Source organism: Thamnophis sirtalis, unplaced genomic scaffold (genome assembly GCF_051295495.1).
Source record: "Thamnophis sirtalis isolate CommonGarterSnake01/CBP01778 unplaced genomic scaffold, rThaSir2_p1.2 scaffold_9, whole genome shotgun sequence".
Taxonomy (NCBI): Eukaryota; Metazoa; Chordata; class Lepidosauria; order Squamata; family Natricidae; genus Thamnophis; species Thamnophis sirtalis.
In genome coordinates, this window is record NW_028261389.1 from 76,090,769 (window position 1) to 76,117,375 (window position 26,607).

Sequence of the window (26,607 nt, forward strand, 5' to 3'; positions counted from 1 at the left end):
ACCACTGCTGCTAACGAAGCCCCACCCTAGCTCTGGGGATAAGAGGAAGGGGGCGGAGATGAATAGATGTGACAGACAACTATTCATCTCCCTGCTGGACAGACTTGTGAGCCTGCGGTGGGAGAGATAAATTATTTTTGTTGGGGCTGGTGGCGCTCCTAATAAAGGAAACATTGATTTCACTACAGAGGTTTTGTCGTGTTTGGGAGCCGGGTTCAGAACTTATGACCACAATTGAGCCCCAGATTTCTGTTGTTAAGGGAGAGATTTGTTAAGTGAGCTTTATCCCACTTTACGACCTTTGTTGTCACAGTTGTTACATGAATCACCAGAGCTGTTAAATTAGTAACAAAGGTGTTAAAGGAATCCAGCTTTCCTCATCGTCAAAAAGTCGTAAATGGGGATCACGTGACCCCAGGGCACTGCAACCGTCACAAATATGAGTCAGTTGCCAAGCATCTAAATTTCGATCACGCGACCATGCGGAAGAGGCAGCGGTCGTAAGTGTGAAAAGTGGTCCTGAGTCACTTTTTTTCCTTGCCCTTGTTACTTCAAACGGTCGCTAAATGAACTGTGGTAACTTGAGGACTACCTGTAAAAATAATGGACTTGCTAAGAGGAGCCACATTTGTTGACAACAATACAGCAATTAATTTTATGCATAGTATGATTTAAATATAATTTTTAAAAAAACAAACACAAACTCACTTGTTTGTTGTGCATTAGATTTGATGTACTTGAAGGGCTGGATTGAGACAAAGCTACACCACTGTTTTTCCCAATCTGCAAATAATAATGATAATTATGATCATCTGCAAATAATAATGATAAGACAAAAAGAGAGAGAGAGACCCTTATTTCCACTGCTTGCTGCATTTCACTGGAATACAGTTCATTTTTTAAAAACTACTGTATTTTTCGGAGTATAAGACGCACCTTTTTCCCTCAAAAAGGAGGATGAAAATCTGGGTGCGTCTCATACACCGAATACAGCATTTTTTGCCTCCCGAAATCCTGCCCCTTCACCAAAATGGCCGTGCAGAGCCTTTAGGAGGCTTTCAGAGAGCTCCTGGGGGCTGGGGAGGACAGCAATGAATGAAAAATGGGCCATTTTTTGCTCAATTTTGCCCCCCCCCCCAGCCCCTTACTCTATAAGCCTCCTAAAGGCTATGCATGCATTTTTTTTGACAAAAAATGGACCCATTTTCGTAAAAAACGGGCCATTTTGCTCATTTTGAGGGGGCAGCCCCCCCCCCCCCGGAGCACTCTACAAGCCTCCTAAAGGCTATTCGTGCTTTTCGGTGGGGGGTACAGGCCCGTTTTTGCGAAAAACAGAAGTTTGCAGAGTGCAAAAACTTTTTTTTTTAATTTGCCTCTTCAAAACCTTGGTGCGTCTTATACTCCGGTGCGTCTTATATTCCGAAAAATACGTTAATTGTTCTTAAAAAACATTAATGGAAGGCTTATTTCCAGCAACCTGTCCTGAGATATGAAAAATGCTGTCATAGGATTTTTCAGTCCTAAAATAGATCGTGCTGATTTTTTTCCTGGAATTTCTGAAAACCTCACAAGGGTCCCATTCTTGAGATTTCTCAAGAAGACTGACTTCTTCTAGGTTAGGGGTGTCAAACTCAAGGCCCCTGGGCCGAATCCTGCCTACAGGGTACTTAGATCTGGCCTGTGGGGTCATCCTGTAAATGGCAAAGGAGCAGCCTGCGGTGCAGAGGTCAGGACAGTGGTGAAATTCAATTTTTTTTTACTACCAGTTCTGTGGGTGCGGCTTGATGGGTGTGGCTTGGTGGGCGTGGCAGGGGAAGGATACTGCTAAATCTCCATTCCCACCCCATTCGGGCAGCCAGAGGTGGCATTTGCTGGTTCTCTGAACTCGTCAAAATTTCCGCTACCGGTTCTCTGAACTAGTCAAAATTTGCGCTACCGCTTCTCTGAACTACTCAAAATTTCTGCTACCGGTTCTCCGAACTACTCAACATTTCCGCTACCGGTTCTCCAGAACCTGCCAGAACCTGCTGGATTTCACCCCGGGTCAGGAGGGAGTGCGAGGCGCTCCCAGGCTCCTCTGCCAGCGAAAACAGACCTCAGGGGAGTTAGGGTTAGCCTCCCCCCCCACCCCGAGCTCCGTTTTCGCTGGCAGAGGACTAGCAAAACAAACTAAAAACAAAAGGAGAAACGTTTCCCCTTTTGCATTTGAGCATGCAAGAAGGGACAGGAAAGGAGAAAAGGAAAGAGGAAAGACAAAGAAAAAGAAAAAGAAGGAAAGATGAGAAGAGATCAAGGAAGAAAAAATAAGGGAGGGAAGGAAGAAGGAGGAGGAAGAGAGAAGGAAAAAGAAGGGAAGGGGAAGAAAGGAAGGAAAGAAGGAAGGAAGGGATTATAATGAGGGAGGGAGGGTCTGAGAGAAGTCCTGCCTTAGCACTTGGCCACCCCATGCGCCACTGACACGAGTGACGTCGAGCTGGCCACGCCCACTCCGGCCTCCTTTGATGCCCACCCACCCAACCACTGATGCAGCCCACAATGCAATCGAGTTCGACACCCCTGTTCTCTTAAGACCCACCAAAGCTGGCTTACCGGCCGAGAGATGGCGTTGTTTGGCGTATCCGGCACCGGAGAAATGAGATTGGCCGTGCTCTTTTTATGAACACTATTCATTCCAGGCATTTTAGTGATTTTACAGGCTTTGCTGCTAGCGCTTGAGTTCTTGCGTTTTTTCCCTTCCGATTTGTCAAAACAAAGGGGCAGAGAGGAGACCGCGTTGTGCGGGGCGAGGGAGTGGTCCGCCAGAGGGTGCACCAGGGAAGGGACAGACAAACTGGAAGAGTCAATACTGCTCACGACGATGCTCATATGTTTGACCGAGTCCGCCGTGCTACCGGAGAGCGAAGTCCGTCCTGAGGGCTCTGATTTGGCACTGAAGGGGCTTGTTCCGTTGTTTGCGTTGTGCACGGAGAGGCTGTTGTAGGAAGCTGTCGCCTGGTAAGAGTTGAGGGTGGAACTGGAGTTCAAGACGCAGTTCTTCCTGTGCGCCCCTGAAAACGAGGCCGGGGAGGAAGTCTGCAACGATAACGAGGAAGAAGAAGAGGAGGAGGAGGAGGAAGAGGAGGAGGAAGACGACGGCAGCTTCCTCTTTTTGTTACTAGAGGGCTCGTCGCCGCGACACAACAGGTCTCTGACTTTGGAGGATTTGCTGGTTTTCGTTTTGGATGGCTTGTGAGACGGGGAAGGGATGACGGCCGGCAGAGGCGACAGGGCGGACGGCATCTTGAAAGTGGAGTCGACGATGCTCAGGCTGGCCGCCACGTGCGGGAAGGCGGTGGCGTGGGACGTGATGGAGTTGGTGTCCGTTGGCGTTGCCAACGCGGCGTTGGATAACATGGCGGAAGTCATGACGTAAGAAGGAGGGATTCTTGAGCTGACGGGTGCGGATGGAATGTACGACGAGGTGGGGTTGCTGAAAGGTTGGAGGACGGAGGACGGGAAGGGGCTGCTGATATGGGCCGCTGGAGACGGCATGGGGCTATCCACGGCAGGAGGGATCTTCCTAAAGTATGGAAGGAAAGAAACATACGTCGGGATGGATCCGTTTTTCTTTCAGTCCCACCCAGCATCTTTAGCTATACCCAGTTTACCTGAAAATAAGACCTCCCCGGATAATGTCCAATTGGGCTTTTGAGCGCATGTGCTACAATAAACCCTCCCCCCACCCCAAATAAGCCCTCCCAGGAAATATTGCAACACAGCAGCAGCCATGAGGTGACCACACTCGCCACCTCCTGCAGCTCAAAAATAATAAGACCTCCCCAAAAATAAGGCCAAGTGCTTATTTCAGGGGTCAAACGAAAATAAGACCCTGTCTTATTTTCGGGGAAACAAGGTAGGAATGCAGACTCAGATCTCCACAGTTAAGGTTTTATCCAGTGTAATGACTGCAATAACCACTATGTAGGAGAATGAGGGAGAAGATTAGCAAAAATGCATCCATGAATGCCAAAGAGCAGTCAGAAGACATGGTGAAAACTCTTTGATTTCGAAGCAAATGGAGAGATTCAACGGAGTTTCAACGGAGAAGTTGTGACCGTCCTAGACCAAGCCAAGTCAAAAATACTTTAGAGAAATCTTGGGTGCTGACAGTCTCACTTATTGTCCATCAGTAGATACATAAACGATATCTACATACTGTGCAAGAGAGAAGGGAAGAAAATAGACCAAAACATGTTCTCAATTCTCCAACAGAGTAACCGAGTTGGAAGGGTCCTCAGAGGTTTTCTAGACCAACCCCTGCTCACGCAGGAGACCCTGTACCATTCTGGACAAATGGCAGTCCTGTCTTCTCTTAAAAACCTCCAGTGGAGGAGCACCTACAACTTCTCTAATGATATCAGTCCATGAATATCATCACAAAGCTTTGCCTGCAAAACTCATTCTATTATAATATCCCAGAATGATATCTGATATAAAAAGGTACTAAGAAACCTGTTAGCTGAATTAACAGGAATATTTATATTAATTATTTACTACATTCAAACCACTTTATCCTTTTTCTCACTGTACATCATTCACATGTAACATGATAGGGATAGATTAGATAGATAGATAGATAGATAGATAGATAGATAGATAGATGGATGGATGGATGGATGGATGGATGGATGGATGGATGGATGGATGGATGGATGATTGATAGATAGATAGATAGATAGATAGATAATAGATGATAGATAGATCCAAAGATAGATAGATCCAGATAGATAGATAGATAGATAGATAGATAGATGGATGGATGGATGGATGGATGGATGGATGGATGGATGGATGGATGGATGGATGGATGGATGGATGGATGGATGGATGGATGGATGGATCCATAGATAGATAGATAGATAGATAGATAGATAGATAGATAGATAGATAGATAGATAGATAGATAGATAGATAGATAGATAGATAGATAGATAGATAGATAGATCCATAGATAGATCCATAGATAGATGGATGGATGGATGGATGGATAGATCCATAGATAGATAGATAGATAGATAGATAGATAGATAGATAGATAGATAGATAGATAGATAGATAGATCCATAGATAGATGGATGGATGGATGGATGGATGGATAGATCCATAGATAGATAGATAGATAGATAGATAGATAGATAGATAGATAGATAGATAGATAGATAGATAGATAGAGATAGATAGATAGATCCATAGATAGATCCATAGATAGATCCATAGATGGATGGATGGATGGATGGATGGATGGATGGATGGATGGATGGATGGATGGATGGATGGATAGATCCATAGATAGATAGATAGATAGATAGATAGATAGATAGATAGATAGATAGATAGATAGATAGATAGATACATAGATACATAGATAGATGGAGATAGATAGATAGATAGATAGATAGATAGATAGATAGATAGATAGATAGAGATAGATAGATAGATAGATAGATAGATAGATAGATAGATAGATAGATAGAGATGGATGGATGGATGGATGGATGGATAGATCCATAGATAGATAGATAGATAGATAGATAGATAGATAGATAGATAGAGAGAGAGAGAGAGAGAGATAGATATAGATAGAGATAGATAGATAGAGATAGATAGATAGATAGATAGAGATAGATAGATAGATAGATAGATATAGATAGATAGATAGATAGATAGATAGATAGATAGATAGAGATAGATAGATAGATAGATAGATAGATAGATAGATAGATAGATAGATAGATAGATAGAGATAGATAGATGATGGATGGTAGATAGACAGACAGAGAAAGATAGACAGATAGGCAAGCAAGCAAGCAAGCGTTCTTCAAAATGTAGCTATTACTTTACCACTTTGTGGTTACTAAAATTATTCCTATTCACCAATGTTACTCTTATCCTTGCTTTGGCATTAGAATTACAGATTATTTATATGCTATTTTTTTCCCTACACAATACTATTAAATTTTAGTATTTTCTTTGCCACTCAGAGCCACCTGAACTGCAGGACGGGTGGCAAATACATTTGATTTTTAAAAACCGATAAGCGTTAAAACAAGAACTATCCGGACAACGCAGATATACTTACTTCCACATTTGTGAGTTTAAGTGTTTTTCTACCATAGAATTTAGTGCTAGCCGAAAATGATCCCATCGCCTGTCAAATACGTAGTATCCTCTTCCCATCAGGTGACTCCCAAATGAACAGAACTAGGAAAGAGAGAGGAGGAAATAAAGAGTATTTTAAATTCCATATAAATCTATCCTTGCATTCAAATTGTTGGTTAAACTGCGGCCTTTGCTGGTAACATTGTAGGAAAAAATGGTCCGTCTCCCCCCTTTTTAACAGGATTTGGAAATTGTGGAAGAAGGTGTGGGAGAATTTGGGGGCAGAGTGAAAAAGGGCATCAGCCTAGAATCCCTACGTAGTTTGCCTACAAGCAAACTAAGTCCAACCTCCCCTGAATTCCATTGATTGTTACCTAACCTCAACTTGCGCCTAATAGAAGTGACCTTATCTCTCACATTTTGATTTGATTTGATTTGATTTATTTCATTTATATGCCGCCCTTTTCCCCGAAGGGGACTCAGGGCGGCTCACAATTCAGTCAGGGAAGGAGTACAGACAGGGGGTAAAAAACGAACATAACAGTACACAATTTAAAAACACACAACAACCATACCATTCGAGAAGGGGGGCAGAAGCTCTTTAGCCCCAGGCCTGTCGGAAGAGCCAGGTTTTAAGGGCTTTGCGGAAGGCCTGGAGGGTGGTGAGGGTTTGAATCTCCACGGGGAGTTCGTTCCAGAGGGTCGGAGCAGCCACAGAGAAGGCTCTCCTCCGGGTAGTCGCCAGTCGACACTGGCCGGCGGATGGAATTCGGAGGAGGCCTAGTCTGTGCGATCTAATCGGTCTGGTGGAGGTAATTGGCAGCAGGCGGTCTCTCAAGTACCCAGGTCCAATACCATGAAGGGCTTTATAAGTGACGACTAGCGCCTTGAAGCGTATCCGAAGACCAATAGGCAGCCAGTGTAGCTCGCGGAGGATAGGTGTTACGTGGGTGAACCGAGGTACACCCACGATTGCTCGCGCGGCTGCATTCTGGACAAGCTGAAGTCTCCGAATGCTCTTCAAGGGCTGCCCCATGTAGAGCACATTTTTCTGTCCGAAATGTGCTTTCCAAAATTTGTGATTCTTATAAAAATTATGAGGGACAGGGTGGCTCAGTGGCTATGACGCTGAGTTTGTCGATCAGAAAGATCGGCAGTTCGGTGGTTCTAATCCCTAGCACCGCGTCCCAGCTTCCGCCAACCTAGCAGTTCGAAATCACGTAAAAAATGCAAGTAAAAAATAGTTTTTCTACTCTATAAAAAAAACCTTTGGTGGGAAGGGAACAGCGTTCCGTGCACCTTCGGCGTTTAGACATGCCGGCCACATGACCACGGAGACGTTTTCGGACAGCGCTGGCTCTTCGGCTTTGAAACGGAGATGAGCACTGCCCCCCTAGAGTTGGGAACGACTAGCACATATGTGCTTTACCTTTACCTAGATATACAATATTTTTTCTTAACTATAAAGTTATCATTATTTCTTCTCCCTTCACCTCTTTCCTTCTTTTTCTTTGCCTTTCCTCTTTCCCTTTCTCCTTCCCTGTCTTTTCTTGAATGCTCTTGCAAAAGGGGAATGAAAAGTTTCATTTGTTTTATTTTTAGTTTGTTTTGCTAGCCCTCTGCCAGTGAAAAATGGATGCGGGGGGCCGCAACAGCCTCCTGCAGCCTCCTTACAGCCAAAACGGAGCTCCTCTGATGTTTCCAGGCCGGCCCACGGGCCGGATCTAAGCACCCCGCGAGCCGAATCCTGGCCTTGAATTTGACGCCCCTGATCTAAGAGCACATATTGCATATTTGTAAACAGACAGCTTTTAAAACAGCCGATCAAGAACTCCTTCAATGCAGTGAAAAAGGTGCTCCTTTGTACCAATTTGATTTATCAAAGGCCTTTTCTGAATGCTCGACGTAGCCCTGACGTTCAGCCAGCCATAAATGGCATCAACAGATAACATTATAAAGGAAAAATAGAGAGATACCCCAAGTGGCCGCGGATGGTGGCCCGAATAGGAGCAGTCTAGTTTTTCTACTTCTTCAGTTCCTTCTCCTTCTCCCTCGTCGCTGGATAATCGGCAGAGTAAGTCTCCTCCCAGGGCTGGGAGAGGCAATTCTGGTACGTTTCCGCTGTGATTTGAAGAGGTGCTGCTGTTTATGCTGTTTGAAGAGGAGGATCTAAGGAGAGATTAAAACAGGGGGGGGTCAAACTCGATTTCATTGAGGGCCGCATTAGGATTGTGTTTGACCTCGGGGGGGGGGGGCACGTGGCCAGAACTCACTTAACAAGCCTCTCGCTTAGCAACAGAAATTTTGAGCTCCATTGTGGTCGTTGGTCGAGGACTACCTGTGCAAAGGACTTCCTGCTCAAGGCCACATATTGCTCACCTGGGAAATACTGAATTGGGCTGTCTAGATTTGGCAGGCGATGCTCCTTTAAGTTCTTGCCCAGAGTTCGTGGATGCTCCCGTTACAACATCTGGTGCTGATGTGGGTTGGCTTTGATGCGTCTCCCTTACGGACTGAGGATGTTCCTTGTCCTTCGTCACTTCTTTGTCCCGGGATCGAGCTTTATGTTCAGCTAAAAGGATGTCGAACTGCTTTTTGCGACCTAAAACGGCTCGCCGATAGTTAAGAGAATGGGTCTAAAACAAATTAAAAACAAAACAAAACACAAGTGTTAAAAATAATTGTGGCGAGAGATTCGAAGTTTCTCTTGGTTCAAAGTTCAGTTTAGTTTTATTTTAGTTTTATTAGCAATAGGCTGACTCTGTAAACCGCTTAGAGAGGGCTGCAGAGCACTGTGAAGCGGTATATAAGTGCTATTGCAATTCCCTTCCTTCCTTCCTCTCTTATTCCCTTTCTCATTCTCCTTCCTGGTGGCGCAATGGTTAGAATGACTATTGCAGGCTAACTCTGCCCACTGCCAGCAGTTCGATTCTCACCAGCTCAAAATTGACTTAGCCTTCCACCCTTCCGAGGTCAATGAAATGAGGACCCAGATTGTTGGGGGCAAGAGGCTGATTCTGTAAACTGCTTAGAGAGGGCCGTAAAGCACTGTGAAGCAGTATATAAGTGATATTGCAATTCCTTCCTTCCTTCCTTCCTTCCTTCCTTCCTCTTATTCCCTTTCCCATTCTCCTTCCGGGTGGCGCAATGGTTAGAATGTCTATTGCAGGCTAACTTTGCCCACTGCCAGCAGTTCGATTCTCACCAGCTCAAGACTGACTTAGCCTTCCACCTTTCCGAGGTCAATGAAATGAGGACCCAGATTGTTAGGGCAAGAGGCTGATTCTGTAAATTGCTTAGAAAGGGCTGGAAAGCACTGTGAAGCGGTACATAAGTCTAAGCGCTGAAACCCAGACCTCATATTTTTGGCCAGCTTAAGAAAAACAGAGGCCTAAAAATATTCCGACAGAATAATAACAGTAGCCTTCAGACTTCAGCCAGCTCATCTGCAACTACTATCATAGGATTGTTATCTCTGAACCAAGAAGAAAACTTACCTTGCAGGTGAGGGACCTCGTGCAGGGTTTCTTGGTTTCGGGGTCCAATACTCCGCAATGTTTATTTGGGTCAAACTCTCTTTCTGTTTAAAAATATATAAAAAAGGCTCTTTAAAAGAAAAAGCGGCGACATAAAATTACGCGAACAACTTGGAAAGACACGGCACGTCAAAAGAGATGTGTAAAAAAGTGAATTTTTTTCTAACTGGGCTCGTTTTCCCGGTTCCACCACAAAACCGCGCTCGACTAAACCGCGCTCGACTAAACCGCGTAGCTGACGTCATCAACAGGGCGACAACAGCGCGGAGACAGAAGCACGCTGTAAACCCTAAACCTAAAATTAACCCCTAAACCTAAACCTAACCCCCCTAAACCTAATCCTAAACCTAACCCTAAACCTAACCCTTAACCTAACCCTAAACCTTAACCTAACCCTAAACCTAACCCTTAACCTAACCCTAAACCTAACCCTAACCTTTAACCTAACCCTAAACCTAACCCTAAACCTAACCCTAAACCTAACCCTAACCCTTAACCTAACCCTTAACCTAACCCTTACCTTAAGTTGAATCGGCTTGCTTTCAAAGCGCTATTTAAAGCGCCCTTCTTTCTCCGTGCTGGCTGTTGTTGCCCTGTTGATGACGTCAGCGACGCGGTTTAATCGGGCGCGGCTTAGTCGAGCACGGTTTTGACGGGTCACGCGTTTTCCCTTCTGGTTTTTAACCCATTTCAACCGAGAAACTATGCTCAGGCCTACACACAAATCAGTGGGCCTCTAAGATGACTTACTCTCTGCAAACAAATACTGTGGGGATAAGACACTCTTAAAACCCCTCGGTGTGTGCGTTCTGTTAAGATACAGCCTGTTGTGCCTTACAATGGCTTCTACTGTACAGTGCAGTGGAGTTGTCATGGTAACGGCTTTACAGTACTCCACAAGGGGGCTCCCTCTGGTAAGGGTGAAAATCCAACATTAGAAATTATGTTTGGTCTGGACGTTTCCCCACTATAAATAGATACGCGGGCAACACCGGGTTATCGGATAGTTAGGAATAAATGAGCTTCCGCGTTCTGAAGGAACAGAAAGCTCCAAAGGCTTATCAAAAAGAGTAGCTCAGATAAGCTTTGCCTCCTGAATTGTAGGTGAGTAATATAGATGACCTCTCTGGGGCCCACACTAAATTGGGGTCACTACAGGTAATACTTGATTTACAGCAGTTCATGTAGCGACTATTCAAAGTTATGACAGCACCAAATCAAACTGTTGTTAAGTCGAGGACCACCTGCGTATCAAAAGCAACCAACGGCTGGATTCTGAAGCAGGGAATAAAATGGATGAATAGTAGATGTCTTTTTAATGTCCCTCTTTGCTTCCCTTCCCCATCCTTGGGGTTCAGAAATGGGAAGGAGCGGAGGAGCGTGTCCATTTCTTTGCCCCATTCAAAAAAGAGAGAAAGGACAGACGTTTGATAAACCCAACACCTCATGGAATTGGCTTAGACCCAAGATGGCAGCCGTAACGAGGGGATTTGAGGTCCTCCCCTTATGATGTATGTTGCACAGGGGTCTAATGACGTGTGAAGAGGCCTATGGCAAGAGGGGACCTACAACCAAGCCCTCAAAAGCTGCAACCAACACCAGAAGGGAGTGACCTCAATCACATGGTTGCGACTGCCATCTTGACTTTTTCTTTTGATTCCCCTCTGGACATGCCTGGACCTGTTTATTTTGAGCCGAGGTGGCGCAGTGGGTTCGAGTGCAGTACTGCGGGCTGCTTCTGCCGGCTGCCTGCAATTTGGCTGTTGAAATCCCACTAGGCTCAAGATTGACTCAGCCTTCCGAGGTGGGTAAAATGAAGGCAGAGATTGTTGGGGGCCAGAAGCCGACTCTGCAAACTGCTTCACATTTCTTTCTGTCCCTCCTTTTGCATCCTTTCTTTTAAGGATTCTATTCCGCCCTTTCTTCGATCTTAGTGTAACTCTTGGACCACAGCGAGCTGCCCTGAGGCCAGTTGTCCGTGGCGAACTGTTATAGGCCCTTGTCTAGATCTCCCTGAATCCAGAGGAAGAGCTGTACAAGAAGAGAACTTTAGAGGCGGTGTAGGCCATTGGTGGCCCTCCAGATGTTTATCTTCAGTTCTCCACTCTTTGACCCTCAACTATGCAGCTGAAGGATGTTTCAGGACTCTTGTTCAACCACATCTGGAGGGTCAGAGTGTCCTTGTTTATCTACTGCTGTCCTGGAATTTAAGGATCAGGCAATGCCCTGATTATTCAAAGTTTTGTTGCATGTGAAAAATCGAGTTTGACTAACAGTGGACACCAAATTCCTGTTCTTCATGCTTACAAACAAAATATAATTTTCTCCCCATTAGGCTATTTAAAAAAATAAATAGGGTGCTCGCTCCCCATGTAGGCGTCAGAGAAATCTTGAATATCAAAATGGGGAAGGGGCCCATTAATGGCATCCAAAATTTGTTCTGGCAATAAAACATCTGTTGCAATTTTAATCGCCGCAAAGTGGGAATATGAGAGGAACTTTCAGAATGGATCCCGTTGGCTATTTGCTAACAATTTCTCTCCGCAGGTTTTCAAGTCTAAAATTAACGTTTCTTGTCAATGGCTGGAAAAAAAATCTCTTTTCCTGCGAAGAATTTTCTTTCTAGGCACTTCATTTTATACTTTAGCTGAACTCCCCTTTTCTCTTTCTCGTCTTCTGTCTCCTCCCTCTCCTCCTCCTTCTGTTCCTCCCTCCTCCTCCCAGCCTCCTCTTTCTCCTCCTCCCCCTCTTCCTTCTTTCTCTTCCTCTTCCTTTTACCCTTTCATCTCCTCCTTTTCCTTCTCCTCTTTCACCTCTTCTCCCTCCCTCCTTTCTCCTGCTCCTCCCCCTGCCTCCTCTTTCTCCTTTCTACCCCCTCCCTTTCTCCCTCTTCCTCCGCCCCTCTCCTTCCCCTTCCTCCTGCTCCCCCTTTCTCATATTGTTCCTCCTCCCTCTCTCCCTTCTCTTCCTCCCCATCCCCTTTTTCCTTTCTCCTCCTGCTCCGCTTCCCTCTCTCGTTCTTCTTTCTCCTTCTTCTACTCTTCCTTTCTCCTCCTGCTCTTCCCTCACTTGTTCTTTTCTCCTTCTACTCCTCCTTTTTCCTGCTCCTCTTCCCTCCCTTGTTCTTTTCTCCTCCTTCTCCTCCTCCTTTCTCTTGCTCCTTTTCCCACCCTCCTTTTTCCTTCTCCTACTCCTTTCTCCACCTCCTCGTCCTACCCTTTTTCCTCCTGCTCTTCCCTCCCTCATTCTTTTCTCCTTCTTCTACTCCTCCATTTTCCTGCTCTTCTTTCCTCCCTTGTTCTTTTCTCCTCCTTCTCCTCCTCCTTTCTCTTGCTCCTCTTCCCACCCTCCTTTTTCCTTCTCCTACTCCTTTCTCCAGCTCCTCTTCCTACCCTCCTTTCTCCTTTTCCTACTCCTGCTTTCTCCTCCTGCTCCTCTTCCCACCCTCCTTCTTTCTCCTACTCCTCCTTTCTCCTCCTGCTCCTCTTTTCCCTCCCTCCTCGTCCGCCTTTCCCCTAGCCCTACTTCCCCTCCTCTTTCTCCTCCTCCTCCTCCCCCCCCCACCCCCAGGTTGGGCAAGTAAACCATATAAAACCCACATTTTGCCATCTGGATACCATTGTGTAACAGAACTTATGGAGGGAGGTGGAACACATAAAGAATGTGGGGCGGGGAAAGAGAGAGGGGAGGATCGGAACATGCAAATTCAAGACTTGATGTCATGCCTGACCATGGATTATCCTGACACATAAATCAGTTGAAAGAGATGAATCCCCCCCTCCTCTCCCCCCCACCCTCCTGTTCTTTCACAATGACGGACCTTCCCTTAAGTCTTCTCTAAGTAGAACATACCCAGCTCCTTCAGCCTCTCCTTATATGACTTTCCCGCTGGACCTTCTGTCACCCTTCTCACAGTCTCCTCTTTTCCTCTTGGCTGACCGCGTTCGTGCGTTCTGGCACCTAGTACAGAACACCAGACTCCAAGTGAGGACCAGCCAATGCTGAGAAAGAGGACGCTATTTAGTTACCCTAGCGAGGACGCGGCGGTTCTCTCCGCAGGGGAGACATCACACCGCCGCGGTGGGGGAACGGTTGCGCCACGGCCTAGGAAGAAGCCCGCGATTGCCCCTCCAAAGCGGGGAGGAGGTTGAAACGTTTGGGGGGAAAATAAAAAAATTAAAATAAACAAAAGAGGATACGGGGAGATACGCCTGCCGTTTTGCGGAATTCTGCTTCGGTTCTTATCAAAATGGGGGAGCCCGTCCTCGGGTTGCGGTTAGCAGATATTGTAATTGGTGGGGATAGTGTTCACCGTGGCGGGAGACGAGGGTGAGTCCCATGGGGAAAATGCCCACCCAGAATAATTAGGGCCAGTTTTGTGGGTGCTCCATTTTTAAGAAAAGATTTTAAAGATTATAAAGAAAAGTGTTCAGAACAATTACTGTATTTTTCGGAGTATAAGATGCACCGAAGTATAAGGCGCACAAAGATTTTGAAGAGGTAATTTTTTTATAAAAAAAAGTTTTTGTACTCTGCAGGCCTTCCAAACCCTCCTCCACACCTCATTTTCTGTGAAAAACGGGGCATGCAAAGAGTTTGAGAAGCCTGCAAATTGCTCCTGGGGCTGGGAAGCAAAAATGAGCAAAAAATGGACCTATTTTTGCAAAAACGAGCCATTTTTTTGCCAGAAAAGAGGCATGCATAGCTTTTAAGAGGCTTGTAGAGTGTTCCTGAGAGCTGGGGGGGGGGGTTCCATTTTTCGCTCTTTTTTGCCTTCCCCCAGCCCCCAGGAACACTTTGCAGGCCTCCCAACACCTCTGCATGTTCATTTTTGTGAAGGGCGCGAGGTTTCAGAAGGCCAAAAATGCTGTATTTGGTGTATAAGACGCACCCAGATTATCACCCTCTTTTTTGCGGGAAAAATGTGCGTCTTATACTCCGAAAAATACGGTAATCAATGATTTGTCTCCAGAAGTTGTGGGTGCTCCATTACTGGAAGCTTTTAAAGAAAAGATTGGACCGCCATTTGTCTGGAATGGTATCGGGTTTCCTGCTTGAGCAGGGGGTTGGACTAGAAGACCTCCGTGGTCCCTTCCAATTCTGTTATACATCGGAAATTAAAACTGCAGTGCCATGAGCCTTCCCAGACATGCAGTAGTGTAGGCAGAAGTGTTGACTTGTGACAATCCAACATATTAGGAGTGATATGGCTGAGGAGAGTTGCTACGGCTGCTCACTCTTGTGCAACGGGACGCAGGAAATCCCTGTTGTAACTCCATAACTTGCCTTCTGCCATTGCCAACAAAAACACTGAAATATTTCCCTTCCCAAGCCAAGTTACAGTTTAGTATTTTCTAGACTAGCAAATTTTGGACTTTATATATTAGACAGCTTTATTGGAGAGGTCTAATCCCATCCCTACAGGTAGTTCTCGGCTTACGACCCCAAACTGAGCCTCAACTTTCTGCTGCTAAATTGAGACCTTTGTTTAAGTGAATTTGGCTCCATTTTACAACCTTTCATGCCCCAGTTATTCAGTGAATCACTGCAGTTCTTAAGTTCGGGACAAGGCCAATAAGTGAATCCAGCTTTCCCATTGGTTTTGGTTTGACAGAAGGTCGCAAAAGGGGATCACACATGCTGCAACCGTCATAAAAATGAGTCAGTTGCCAAGCATCTGAATTTTGATCACCTGACCACGGGGATGCTGCAAATGGTCGTAAAGTGTGAAAAGTGGTGGTAAGTGACTTTTTTCCCCACTGTCGTAACTTCTAATGGTCACTAAGTGAACTGTTGTAAGTCGAGGACTACCTGCATTTAAGAAAATGAAGAAGCTTGGCAATTATTTTGCTGCATTATTACAATGCTAGCCATCTATGGCACAAATTTCTTCATAAGACTGTCTATATTTAACATAGTGTTCTTAACTTACAGCCACTCATTCAGTGACTGTTCGAAGTTACGACGGTAGTGGGAAAAAGTCATGACCGTTTTTCACACTTACAACCTTCCCAGCATCCCCAAGATCATGTGATCAAAACCCAACTTGGGAAACTGACTTATACTTAGGACGGTCACAGTGTCCTGGGGTCACATGATCCCCTTATGCGACCTTCTGACAAGCAAGGGGGAAGCCAGTGTCCTAGACTTCCCAAGATCATGAAGCCGACTCCTCATCCCGATAAAACCCCTTTTATTTAGGTTAATGGGAATTCCTCTCCAGCAAAGTCCCGGCCAACTGTCTTTCGAGAGATTTCAGAACTAGAGACTTTTATCAGGCTTGGAGAGCTGCCAGGCCGATATCTTCTAAACTCCACGCTGTAGCAGCAATTCCTTGGCAAAAAGTCAGGAACAGATCTTCACCCTAATGGATTGAACTAATTGTCTCCTGCAAACTCCACTCCCCTTTCGCTCCTCTTTATTCCCTATGGGAGGGGCCATTCACCGTCCACCTGTGTCTTTACTCCCGAGTTCCAACCCTTGTTCCTTAGCTGTTCCTTTCATCTGGCAGCTCTGTGCATGCACACATTGGGAAAGGCTCCAGTGTTCTTCTGCCGACTGATGTCCGAAGCTGTTTGATGGCCCTAGCCCCATCTCTGCCTCCGACACAGAGCCTTCTTCAGAGCCTTCCCCAGACTTCAGGACTGGCCCATGTTCCTCCCCGACCTCCTCACTTTCTGAATCTGCTGCCAGATCCGCTGGAGGAACACAACAGCCAGATTCACTTAACAGCCAAGTTGCTAACTTATCCACTGCAGTGATTCACTTAACAACTGAGGCAGAAAAGCTCGTAAAACAGGGCAAAACTCACTTCACAAATGTCTCGCTGAACAGCAGCAAATTTTAGGGCTCGGTGGTAGTCGTAAGTCGAGGACTGCCTGTAGGGATGGGATTGGACCTGTCCACTAAAGCAGTTCTGGAAGGTCGCGTATGAACGCTATGCGTTCAACTTTCAGCTCAATGGTTTTTTTTTAGAAGGCTCGGGGCCGTCAAATTATGTTCTGTTTTTCAGGGTTTCCACTTTTAAACATGCAGTCGTAATTGAAGGGTTAGTAACTCCTAGCGGGCGTCCGATGGGCAGCTAAAATGCAGCAAGCAAAGGGATGTCATTGTAACAGCGTACGGAAGACAAAACAAACCTTGGTTGCGACAAGACAGGCAGGCATGAAGGTTCACATGAATTCAATGTTGGCTGATGGGACATAGAATGAGGGACCTACCTTATCCAGATGTGGCATTTCTCAGTGGGACGAAAAACTCCCTGCTCTATAAGTCAATGAGTGCCACTGGGCACCGGGTCATACCCGAGTCTAATGGAAGAACACTAACCTTTACATCTACCTAATCTCCATTATTCATTGTCCAGATAAATTGGAGAGCAGCCCGAGACATTCCATTGATACGACCAAGGAAGCAACCGGCCTCTTGGCTTTAGATAATTGTACGGATAGGCCTCAAACCTATGACAGTTCATTTTAGTGACCGTTCAAAGTTAAAACAGCCCTGGGAAAAGTGACCGGTGACCCATTTTCCACGCTTAAAACCGTGGGTCACGGATCTGAATTTGGACTGTTGGCAACTAACTCATATTTATCATCTTCTTTTAACGATCCCCATGCGGGATGGAGTCTGGGCAACTGAATGGAGTTAGCAGAGTGTTTTACTGGCCAGATGCTCTTCCTGTCACCAATGAGGAGTTTTGTCCAGCGGATATATTCTCATTGTGCTCGGAGAGAGAAATCTGTGCCTCTACCTAGGATCGAACTCACAGCCTCCTGATTGGGAGACGAGGGGTCCATCTCTAGGCCACCGCACCACTCAACTGACTCATATTTATGACGGTTGCAATATCCCCGGAGTCAGGTGATCCTCTTTTTCTGACAAAGCTGATGGGGAAGCCAGATTCATTTAATCAACCATGTTACTCATTTAATAATTGCATGGATTCCCTTAACGGCCGTGGTGAGAAATGGGGTAAAAAGGGGCAAAAGTCACTTAAGGAATGCCTCCTTTAGCCACGAAAGGGCTCAACGGTCGTAAGGCGAGGACTATCTGTATCTCATCTTTGCCAAATTATGCTGCAACAGTAGCTCACAAAAGGTAAAAGGTAAAGGTTCCCCTCACACATAGGTGCTAGTTGTTTCTGACTCTAGGGGGCGGTGCTCATTTCCGTTTCAAAGCCGAAGAGCCAGCGCTGTCCGAAGACGTCTCCGTGGTCATGTGGATGGCATGACTAAACGCCTAAAGCACACGGAGTGCTGTTACCTTCCCACCAAAGGTGGTTCCTATTTTTATACTTGCATTTTTTACATGCTTTCAAACTGCTAGGTTGGCGGAAGCTGGGACAAGTCACGGGAGCTCACTCCGTGACGCGGCGCTAGGGATTCGAACCGCCTAACTGCCGACCTTTCTGATCGACAAGCTCAGGGTCTTAGCCACTGAGCCACCACGTCCCTGGCTCACAAAGGGAGAAATCCAAAAGCAAGCTGGCCTCTCATTTGATTGACATTGACATGCGCTTGATATTTTAAGCAGACAGCTGGAAAAGAGCAGGTTGGGGAGAACAATCCGTTGGTGAAGTAGCCGTCGTTTAACGAAGAAGGGCGGCATCTCGTTAAGCCGTGCTGCGGGCGCCACTCACCTGAAACCCTCTTATAAGACTTGTTACTGTTTTTGGTGCCGTTTTGATGCTTCTTGTCTACGGGGGGCGCTAGAACGCCTTTGCCGTTCAGAATCTTCTCGGGCGACGGCGGCACCGATTTGGAGGTCAAAGCGGACTTAACTGGAGCAGGGATGGTGGATGACGAAGAGGCGGAGGAGGCGGCAACGGCAGGAGTGGCCGTCGAGTTCATTTTAATGTTGGCACCATCTGACTTGACTAGATTAGGGATTTTCTCGAGGCTGACTACCGGAACAGGAACACTGAAGGGGAAAAAGAAAAGTATTCAAGATGTATTTTCTGCACCACTCATAGTAACATTACCTTGCCTTTCTTCTACGTGAATTAAACTTGCACGCTGACAAATAAGTGAAGGGCTCCTGGTGCTCTCTGAGCTTGGTTGTTTTCTTGCAGATGTTTCATTACCCAACTAGGTAACATCATCAGTGCTAGAGATGGTGCTAGCATTGGTTCTGTAAAATTTTACGTAATCTGTATTTTTCAGAGTATAAGACGCACCTTTTTCCCTCAAAAAAGAGGGTGAAAATCTGGGTGCGTCTTATACACTGAATACAGCATTTTTGGCCTCCCGAAACCCCACTCCCTTTGCAAAAATGGCCATGCATAGCCTTTAGGAGGCTTCCAGAATGCTCCTGGGAGTTGGGGAAGGCAAAAATGAGTGAAAAAATGGGCCGTTTTTTGCTCGTTTTTGACCCCCCCAGCTCCCAGGAGTACTCTACAAGCCTCCTAAAGGCTATGTGTGCCCCCCCCCCTTTTTTTTACAAAAAACGGGCCCGTTTTCGTGAAAAATGACTCATTTTGGGAGGTCTGCAGAGTGCAAAAACTTTTTTTTTTAATTTGTCTCTTCAAAATCTTAGTGCGTCTTATCTCTGGTGTGTCTTATATGCCAAAAAATATGTACTGCCTGCTTACTATAAATCAAACTGTTAGTATAAAAAACTATCAGCATTTTTAAGACATAAAGATCAGCTTTGGTATAAATTAATATGGCAGATATTATTCCATGACTTCACCAATTGTTATCTTTTTGCTTTCCTGTTATCAATATTTCAACTATGTGCAGGCTTAATTTTTTAGATTTAATTCTTAATAAGAGATAGATACTATCAGAGAGAAAAATACTATTGCATCCCCATTATCTTTCTTTGCCTGTTTTTTTTCTTACGCTTTTGAAATATTCTCTCACAATACATCTATATCGCACACAGAGAAATCAAACCAGTTCAATCCCTTCCAATTATGTGTTTTACCACTAAAGCAGTGCCCAGATCACTTCACACAAATCTGTTCTTATCAGTATTATTGCGTGCTAAAAACATGTTAGAGAATCACACTTGCATGTGTATCTATATACTACAAAACTTCTGTCTTCTGTAATGTTCAATTCATCTAAACGGTGCACGACAGAGCAAAAGGTTTTGAGTCAAGATATCTCAAATCCATTAACTTGGGAAAATGTGTAGAAAATCTGGGATCCTTACTTCTGTGTAATTGAAATTTCAAAAGTCTTCACACCAGTTGCATTCGCAAAGTTTGGACACTGCAGTGTCGCCACAATCAGCCACACCACCGGATTGTGATTTCTTACATTTCCCTGCCAGCTTCCCCACTAATAAAGTCATTGGGTAAGACGGCAGGAAGTCGGAAGTCACTTCTGCTCTATTGGCTTTTCTGCCCACACATTTTATTTCTCTATTCGTGTAACGAAACATCTCTGAAACAATGACCACCTAGTATTAAATAATGAAGCTGAATTATGAAATATTTCCCTTCTCTTAAAAGAAATCAAAGCTGAATCAAAACTTCCTGTTAATGTCTCGGGGACATGTTACATTTCTCATAGTCAGGACCGTGTTATTTACGAAACTGCAGTGAGAACGGCTTAACAGTGGCAAAAAGCCCATAAAATCAGGTTAACAACCATCTCACTTAACAATGGAAATTCTGCTCGCAATTGTAGTAATAAGTTGAGGACTCCCTTGTGAAAAGGTTTGGTCAGCTGACAGGTCAATTCATATAGTAGCTATATTTCATTCTTTGCTTTTTTTCTCGGACAAGGAGCAATCAACTTTTTGGTAATCGAGGCTCATTCCATTTAATATTTTTGCTGTGGCGAAAAGTTTAAGTTGATTTTTCAATTAACCTTTAATCTTAAAAGATAGGCGAGGGTCTAACTATTTTCTGTGGCAATTTCCTACCCAGCCTTTCTCAACCGTTTAAGATGTGTGGACTTCAACTCCCAGAATTCCCCAGCCAGGAATTGAAGGCCACACATCTTAAACTTCCCAAGACCACTCCGGAATATTTCTGCTAAGTTTAGAACCGCTCGTATCAAATCCAAAACCGGAGCGTTAGGAGCTCAAAATGTTCTGAGCTGAAATCATTTTGCACGCTAATGCAACTAATTGAAACCGTGCTTGTTTCTAAATAAAACCACATTTGTGTCTCTTTTGGGGGGGCATTATGTTTCTGGCTGCTATTTTGTAGGACATTGCACAAATGTCTGAAGTGGAATTTTTAAAAAAAATCTTAAAATTTCCATAAGAATGCTAGAAATGCACATCAGGGGTTTCTTAACTTTTAGTCTTGAATAAGTCTCGCGCAACCTAATTATGTTGTATAAGCCTTAAGTGAGTTTTGCCCTATTTTCTTGCCATGGTTGTTAAGTGAATACCTGCAATTGTTAAGTTAGTAACACAGTTGTTAAGTGAATATGGATTTCCTATTTGACTTGGCTTGTTGGATCACATGACCCCAAGACACTGCAATGGTCAGAAGTATGAGCAAGTTGCCAGGCATCTGGATTTTGATCATGTGACTATAGGGAGGGTGCAATGGTCATAAGTGTGAAAAATGGTCATAAATCACCTTTTTAGTGCTGTTGTAACTTCAAACGGTCACTAAATTTTTTTTTTTTTTTTTTTTTTTTTAGTGATTTTATTGAGATTTGTAGGCCGCCCTTTTCCCTGAGGGGACTCAGGGCGGCTCACATAAAATCGGGGAAGGGGAGATACAGACAACAACAAAGACACATATAATAAAAACAGTAACCAACATGCATTCATCATTCGGGAGGGGCAACTATCTTCTGGGATAACTGTTGTAAGTCAAAGACTAAATGTATATGTGTATATGTATATGTCGTCATCATCTCCTTTTAATGACCGCATAATCCTTTGCCGGGTAGAGTCTAGGCAACTGAATGGAGCTATGTGTTTACTGGCCAGATGCCCTTCCCATCACCAATGAGGAGTTATATTCAGCAGCTATATTCCTATTGTGCCCAGAAAGAGAAATATCTGCCTGTACCTAGGATTGAACTCACAGCCTCCTGATTGTGAAGCAAGAGCTCCACCTCTAGGCCACCGCAACACTCACATCCTGGATATAAACTTTTTCAATTCCTTCCCTCGGGATGGCGCTCAAGGGCGCTCACTGCATGCAGAAACAACTAGACAGAAACCTAAATATGGAAATCCAATACTGAGAAAAGGATATGAAATCGAGAGTCTGCAAGAAGACCAACTTACCAAGGTTTGTCTCTTGAGACTTTTGAAGAAAAGACCATATGCTGTTTGCTACTGGAGGTAATGAGATTGTCTTTGGGCGTTTTGAATGGCTTTGCGTTGTTGTTTACGGAGTTATGGCCACTGATGCAGGATTTCGGCTTCATCTGTATGAGGCATGCCCTGGAATTGCAGGGTCCTGGAGATGCTGGAGATGAGGAAGGTTTACACATTGAACCGTGTCTTCGTTCTGCAATAGGTAATATATAGATATATATAACAACAATATTAAATGAATAAAAATATAGGCCATTTGTTCTGACACGGGCTTCTCGAGAGCATGAAGCAAATGCCTGGTCCTGACAAAAATCCCTTTTATTAATTGACTGTGAATTCTGCTCATTCACATCCAGCAAAATCTTTCAAGGGAGGATTTACAGTCACAGACCTTATCTGGCTTGGAGAGCTGCCAGGCTGATATCTGCAAAACTTGGCAAGGAGTCTCGGAGAGTCATGAACCAATTAAGCGAACTAATAGTCTCCTGCAAACTCCACTCCCCTTTCACTCCTCTTTTATGTCCTCTGGGAGGGGCCATTCATTGTCCACATGTGGCCTTACTCCCAAGTCGGCCCCCGTTCTTTTTTAAAAAATATTTTATTTTATTTTAAAACAGACATAAACGCACACAAAACATAAAAACCATCCTCCAGTTATATACAATATGTCGATTGGTTACAAAGCTTTTGTGCTTCCTCACAATAGTCTGCACTTGCAATTTACATAAAATCTCATATCATCAATCTAATATATATGTATCCAATTATTATGATTATTAAACATTCATTTGACTACAACTATTATTACATCCTTTTATGTGAAATATTCTAAATTTAAACTAAATTTATATTATGACATTTCATTACATCATCCTAAAATCATCCAACAATATTACATATTTATATTATATTCTATATAAAATTGTTTATCTTTAGTTACAAAGCTTTTGAGCATCCTCTCCATAGTCCTCACTTACAATTTATATAGAATTTCATATTATCAATCTGGTGTATATATGTGCATTATTATCATTGTTAATTTATTTGACTATATCTATTATTGTTTCATTTTATACATAATATTCTAAATTTAACTAAATTCAACTTAATTTTTATTATGACATTTCATTGCATCATCCTGTATCCTTCCAAGGAATAGTGCAATCTTATATCTTTTGCCAATTGTAGTATTTGTGTTCTAATTGCTTTCTTAGTAGATCTTATAAGGGCAACTTGTTGTTCATCGCATATCTTGTAAAGATTCAAAACCCTCCATCTGTTCCTTCCATCAGCTTGCCTTTGGTTATCACCGATGCTTCTGCCAAAATTTCTCTCATTACTTCTGCCAGATTTTCTCCCTTTTCTTTTTCTATGTTTTGAAATCTGAGATAAAGTTCCAGTCTATCAATCTCCCCTTTCAATATTCCACTCCTGTCGTTTCCAACCATGCTCAATCTGTTGTCAATATCAACAATTTTCTTATCTTTGTTCATCTTTTTCTTCAATTTTTTGAACTCTGTCCTCAAATTTCATCATCATTTGGTAAGTATTCTCAATTTTTTCATCTATTTTTTCTGTTCTTTGTTCTATATTGTCCATTCTCTTTTCTATTTTTGAATTTCTAGCATATCATTTACAATGTTAATTTCTTTTCTTTTTCATGTTGCACCATTCTTTCAAATAGTAAACACTGCGACTATAACATCCAAAGCTTTTTTATTAAATTTCAAACAAGTTCATTATAATCTTTCAAGTCAAGGCTTTCTTTTCACTCCAGTCCAGCTATTGATGAGCACCAGAGGAGCACCTCTATAAACATCCGTGCTCTTCCCATTATCACTTTCAATAAACAAGCTCAGAAGCCTTGAATTATCAAATGTTCAAAGAGAAAAGAGAAAAACAATGTTTCCAAGTTTTCAAGCCTCTAAGTGGCAGTGTTATGTCTTTTTCCTCTGCTTTTACTCCCATCTTTGTATTCCAAACTTAAGGAGAAAAGTTCTTAAAAAAAAACCAATCCAATCAAGCGTTGAAAAAAGAAAAAGAAAGTCTTAATCAATAAGTATTAAAAAAAGGAAAAATAAAAGAGAAAAAAAGTCCAATTTAAAAAGTAAGAGGCATTTGTAAAAATTCCATCCATAAAAAAGAAAAATTAAAGAAAGATAACACACTAAGTTTGATTCAGGCTTAATCTCGCCGCTTACTCTCTTCTGTCTTCAATTTTAATTTTACTTTTGATCTTTTTGATTGTTCTCTTCTCTAATAATAAAATTTATCTCACCAATTCGACACACTTTCTCTCCCACTTTCCTTCCGTTCTGGAGCTGTCCCAACTTCAGCAGCTTCAATGGCTGCTTCTCTGTGGCTGGAAAAAAGAGCTTCTCCTGGATCAATCAGGGACTTTGCAATGTCCCTGAGATCAGCAGGATGTGCCCTTCTCTATCACTGTCTTTACAGGACGGTTTAGGTCCAAAAGGACCGTCCAGCAGCAGAGATATTGATGGTGATCTTGGAGCTCCAAGATAGCACGTCGTATCGTTGCGACGTCAGCCCCGCCTCTTTGGCCCCTGTTCTTTAGCTGTTCCCTTCAACTGGCAACTCTGCGCATGCGCATACCTGGAACAGGCTCCAACGGTTCTTCTGCCTCACTGATGTCTGACTCTGAAGGCAGCTGATAACTGTCATACAGCTCTTGCCCCCTCTCTGCCTCCGACAGAGCCCTCATCAGAGCCTTCCCCAGACTCCAGAACTGGCCCATGTTCCTCCCCAACCTCCTCACTGTCCGAATCTGCTGCCAGCTCCACAGGCCGCCAGGAGATCACAACACAATTATGGAAGACAAGCAAAAGGAATGCAAACACATAAAATGATGTAGAGAAGAGAATATTTGAACTGGGTAGAACTGGGAGGGTCCTTGGTGCTGTCTGAGCTTGGTTGTGTTCTTGCAGACGTTTCATTACCCAACTAGGTAACATCATCAGCGCTAGAAGTGAGTGGGATGCTCAAATGAGAGCAAACCTCACACCCTTGTAGCAGAGATGATGTTACCTAGTTGGGTAATGAAACAACCTAGGTTTGAGAGCCCCACATAAAAAACATTGTCAAAGCGTTGTACATCCTGTCAAGCTGTTATACAATATAATACTAATATAATTTGAGATGCTTTCCCTTCTTCTCCTTCTTGTGCCATATCCGTCATCGGATGTTGGCGATCCTATTTTTATCAACAGCCGCGTGAAAAAGTGCTGTTGAGTTTTATCCAAACCGGTCCCTTAGATTTTTGAAGCCATGATGATGTTCTTCTGCCTGGCCTTCATTTGCCTTCAATGCTTTCCCTTAGAGGCAACCAATAGCAGAATAAAAGCAATAGCACTTAGACTTATATGCTGCTTCACGGTGCTTTACAACCCTCTCTGAGCGATTTGCAGAGCCAGCCTCTTGCCCCCAACAATCTGGCTCTCCGTTTTACCTACCTCGGAAGGACGGAAGGCTGAGTCAACCTTGAGCCAGGTGAGATTTGAACCGCCAAACTCCTGGCAGCCGGCAGTCAGCAGAAGTAGCCTGCAGTACTGCATTCTAACCACTGCACCACCACAGTGTAGTAATAACAACAACAACAACAACAACATAACACCCCGGACTTAACAGTTGTCAACAAGAAAGACAAAAATGTCTGGATAGTGGAAGTGGAAGTGCCTGGAGACAGCAGAAGAGAAGAGAAAGAACTGGAGAAGATAGCAAAATACAAAGGCCTACAAATAGAAATAGAACATTTATGGCAAAGGCAAGCAAGGGTAGTACCAATACTCATAGGTCCCTGGGTGCAGTCCCAAAACAACTAGAGCATCACTTGAACACCGTAGGCATTGACAAATTTGCCACCAGTCAATTGCAGAAGGCGGCTTTACTTGGAATTGCTTCCATCCTGCAGCGATATCTGTAACACCATCAAACATCCAGATTTGCCTATCCCAGGTCCTGGGTAAGGACTCGATAGATAGAGAAAAATGCCAAACCTAGACTGAACATCTGGCTGACTGTGCGAATAATAATAATAATAATAGGTTTTGGATGATGGATGAAACATGTAGCAGTGATACCCATTGTCATCGGGGCGCTTGGTACCATGTGCAGGAATTTTACAAGATACATCAACAAATTGCAGCTTCCTGCAATAACACCAGCGGAACTGCAAAAAACTGCGCTACTCGGAACATCGTATATTTTAAGAAGGTACTTGGTTGATACCTAGGACACTGGAAGCCACCCATATCAACCATTAGCACCAGTCAATGAAATTTTTGACACATCTTCAAATGCTCACTTGACTGAGTTTGATGCTTAATGAATAAAAGAAATAATAATTATTATTATTATAATTATTATAATAATGGGATTTGGATGATGGATGGAGCATGTAACAGTGATACCCATTGTCATCGGGGCACTTGGCCCCATGTCCAAGAATTTTACAAGATACATCAGCAAATGGCAGCTTCCTGCAATAACACCAGCGGAACTGCAAAAAAAGTGCGCTACTCGGAACATCTTATATTTTAAGAAGGTACTTGGTTAATACTTAGGACGCTGGCAGCAAACCGTATCAACCATTAGCACCAGTCACTGGTATTTGTAGTGCATTTTTTGAATGTTGAGTTGGCTGAGTTTCTTGTTTAATGAATAAAAGCATAAA

The 26,607-nt window shown here is 43.8% G+C and overlaps 1 protein-coding gene across 3 annotated transcripts in view; it reads right to left on the reverse strand.

Moving 5' to 3' along the window:
* Positions 1-26,607, reverse strand: part of ATXN7L1 (ataxin 7 like 1) — a 64,863-nt gene that overhangs the window by 2,065 nt on the left and 36,191 nt on the right. For 2 of the 3 annotated variants that reach the window (XM_087722317.1, XM_087722316.1), the window contains 9 exons: positions 21,885-22,110; positions 18,316-18,596; positions 13,527-13,634; positions 9,636-9,718; positions 8,518-8,774; positions 8,115-8,307; positions 6,119-6,240; positions 2,590-3,559; positions 709-783 (listed from right to left, as the gene is read on the reverse strand). In XM_087722317.1, coding sequence (XP_087578443.1) covers positions 709-783; positions 2,590-3,559; positions 6,119-6,240; positions 8,115-8,307; positions 8,518-8,774; positions 9,636-9,718; positions 13,527-13,634; positions 18,316-18,596; positions 21,885-22,110 — 2,315 coding nt within the window. The remainder of the gene's footprint in view (positions 1-708; positions 784-2,589; positions 3,560-6,118; positions 6,241-8,114; positions 8,308-8,517; positions 8,775-9,635; positions 9,719-13,526; positions 13,635-18,315; positions 18,597-21,884; positions 22,111-26,607) is intronic. The other variant, XM_087722315.1, reaches the window with a different exon arrangement.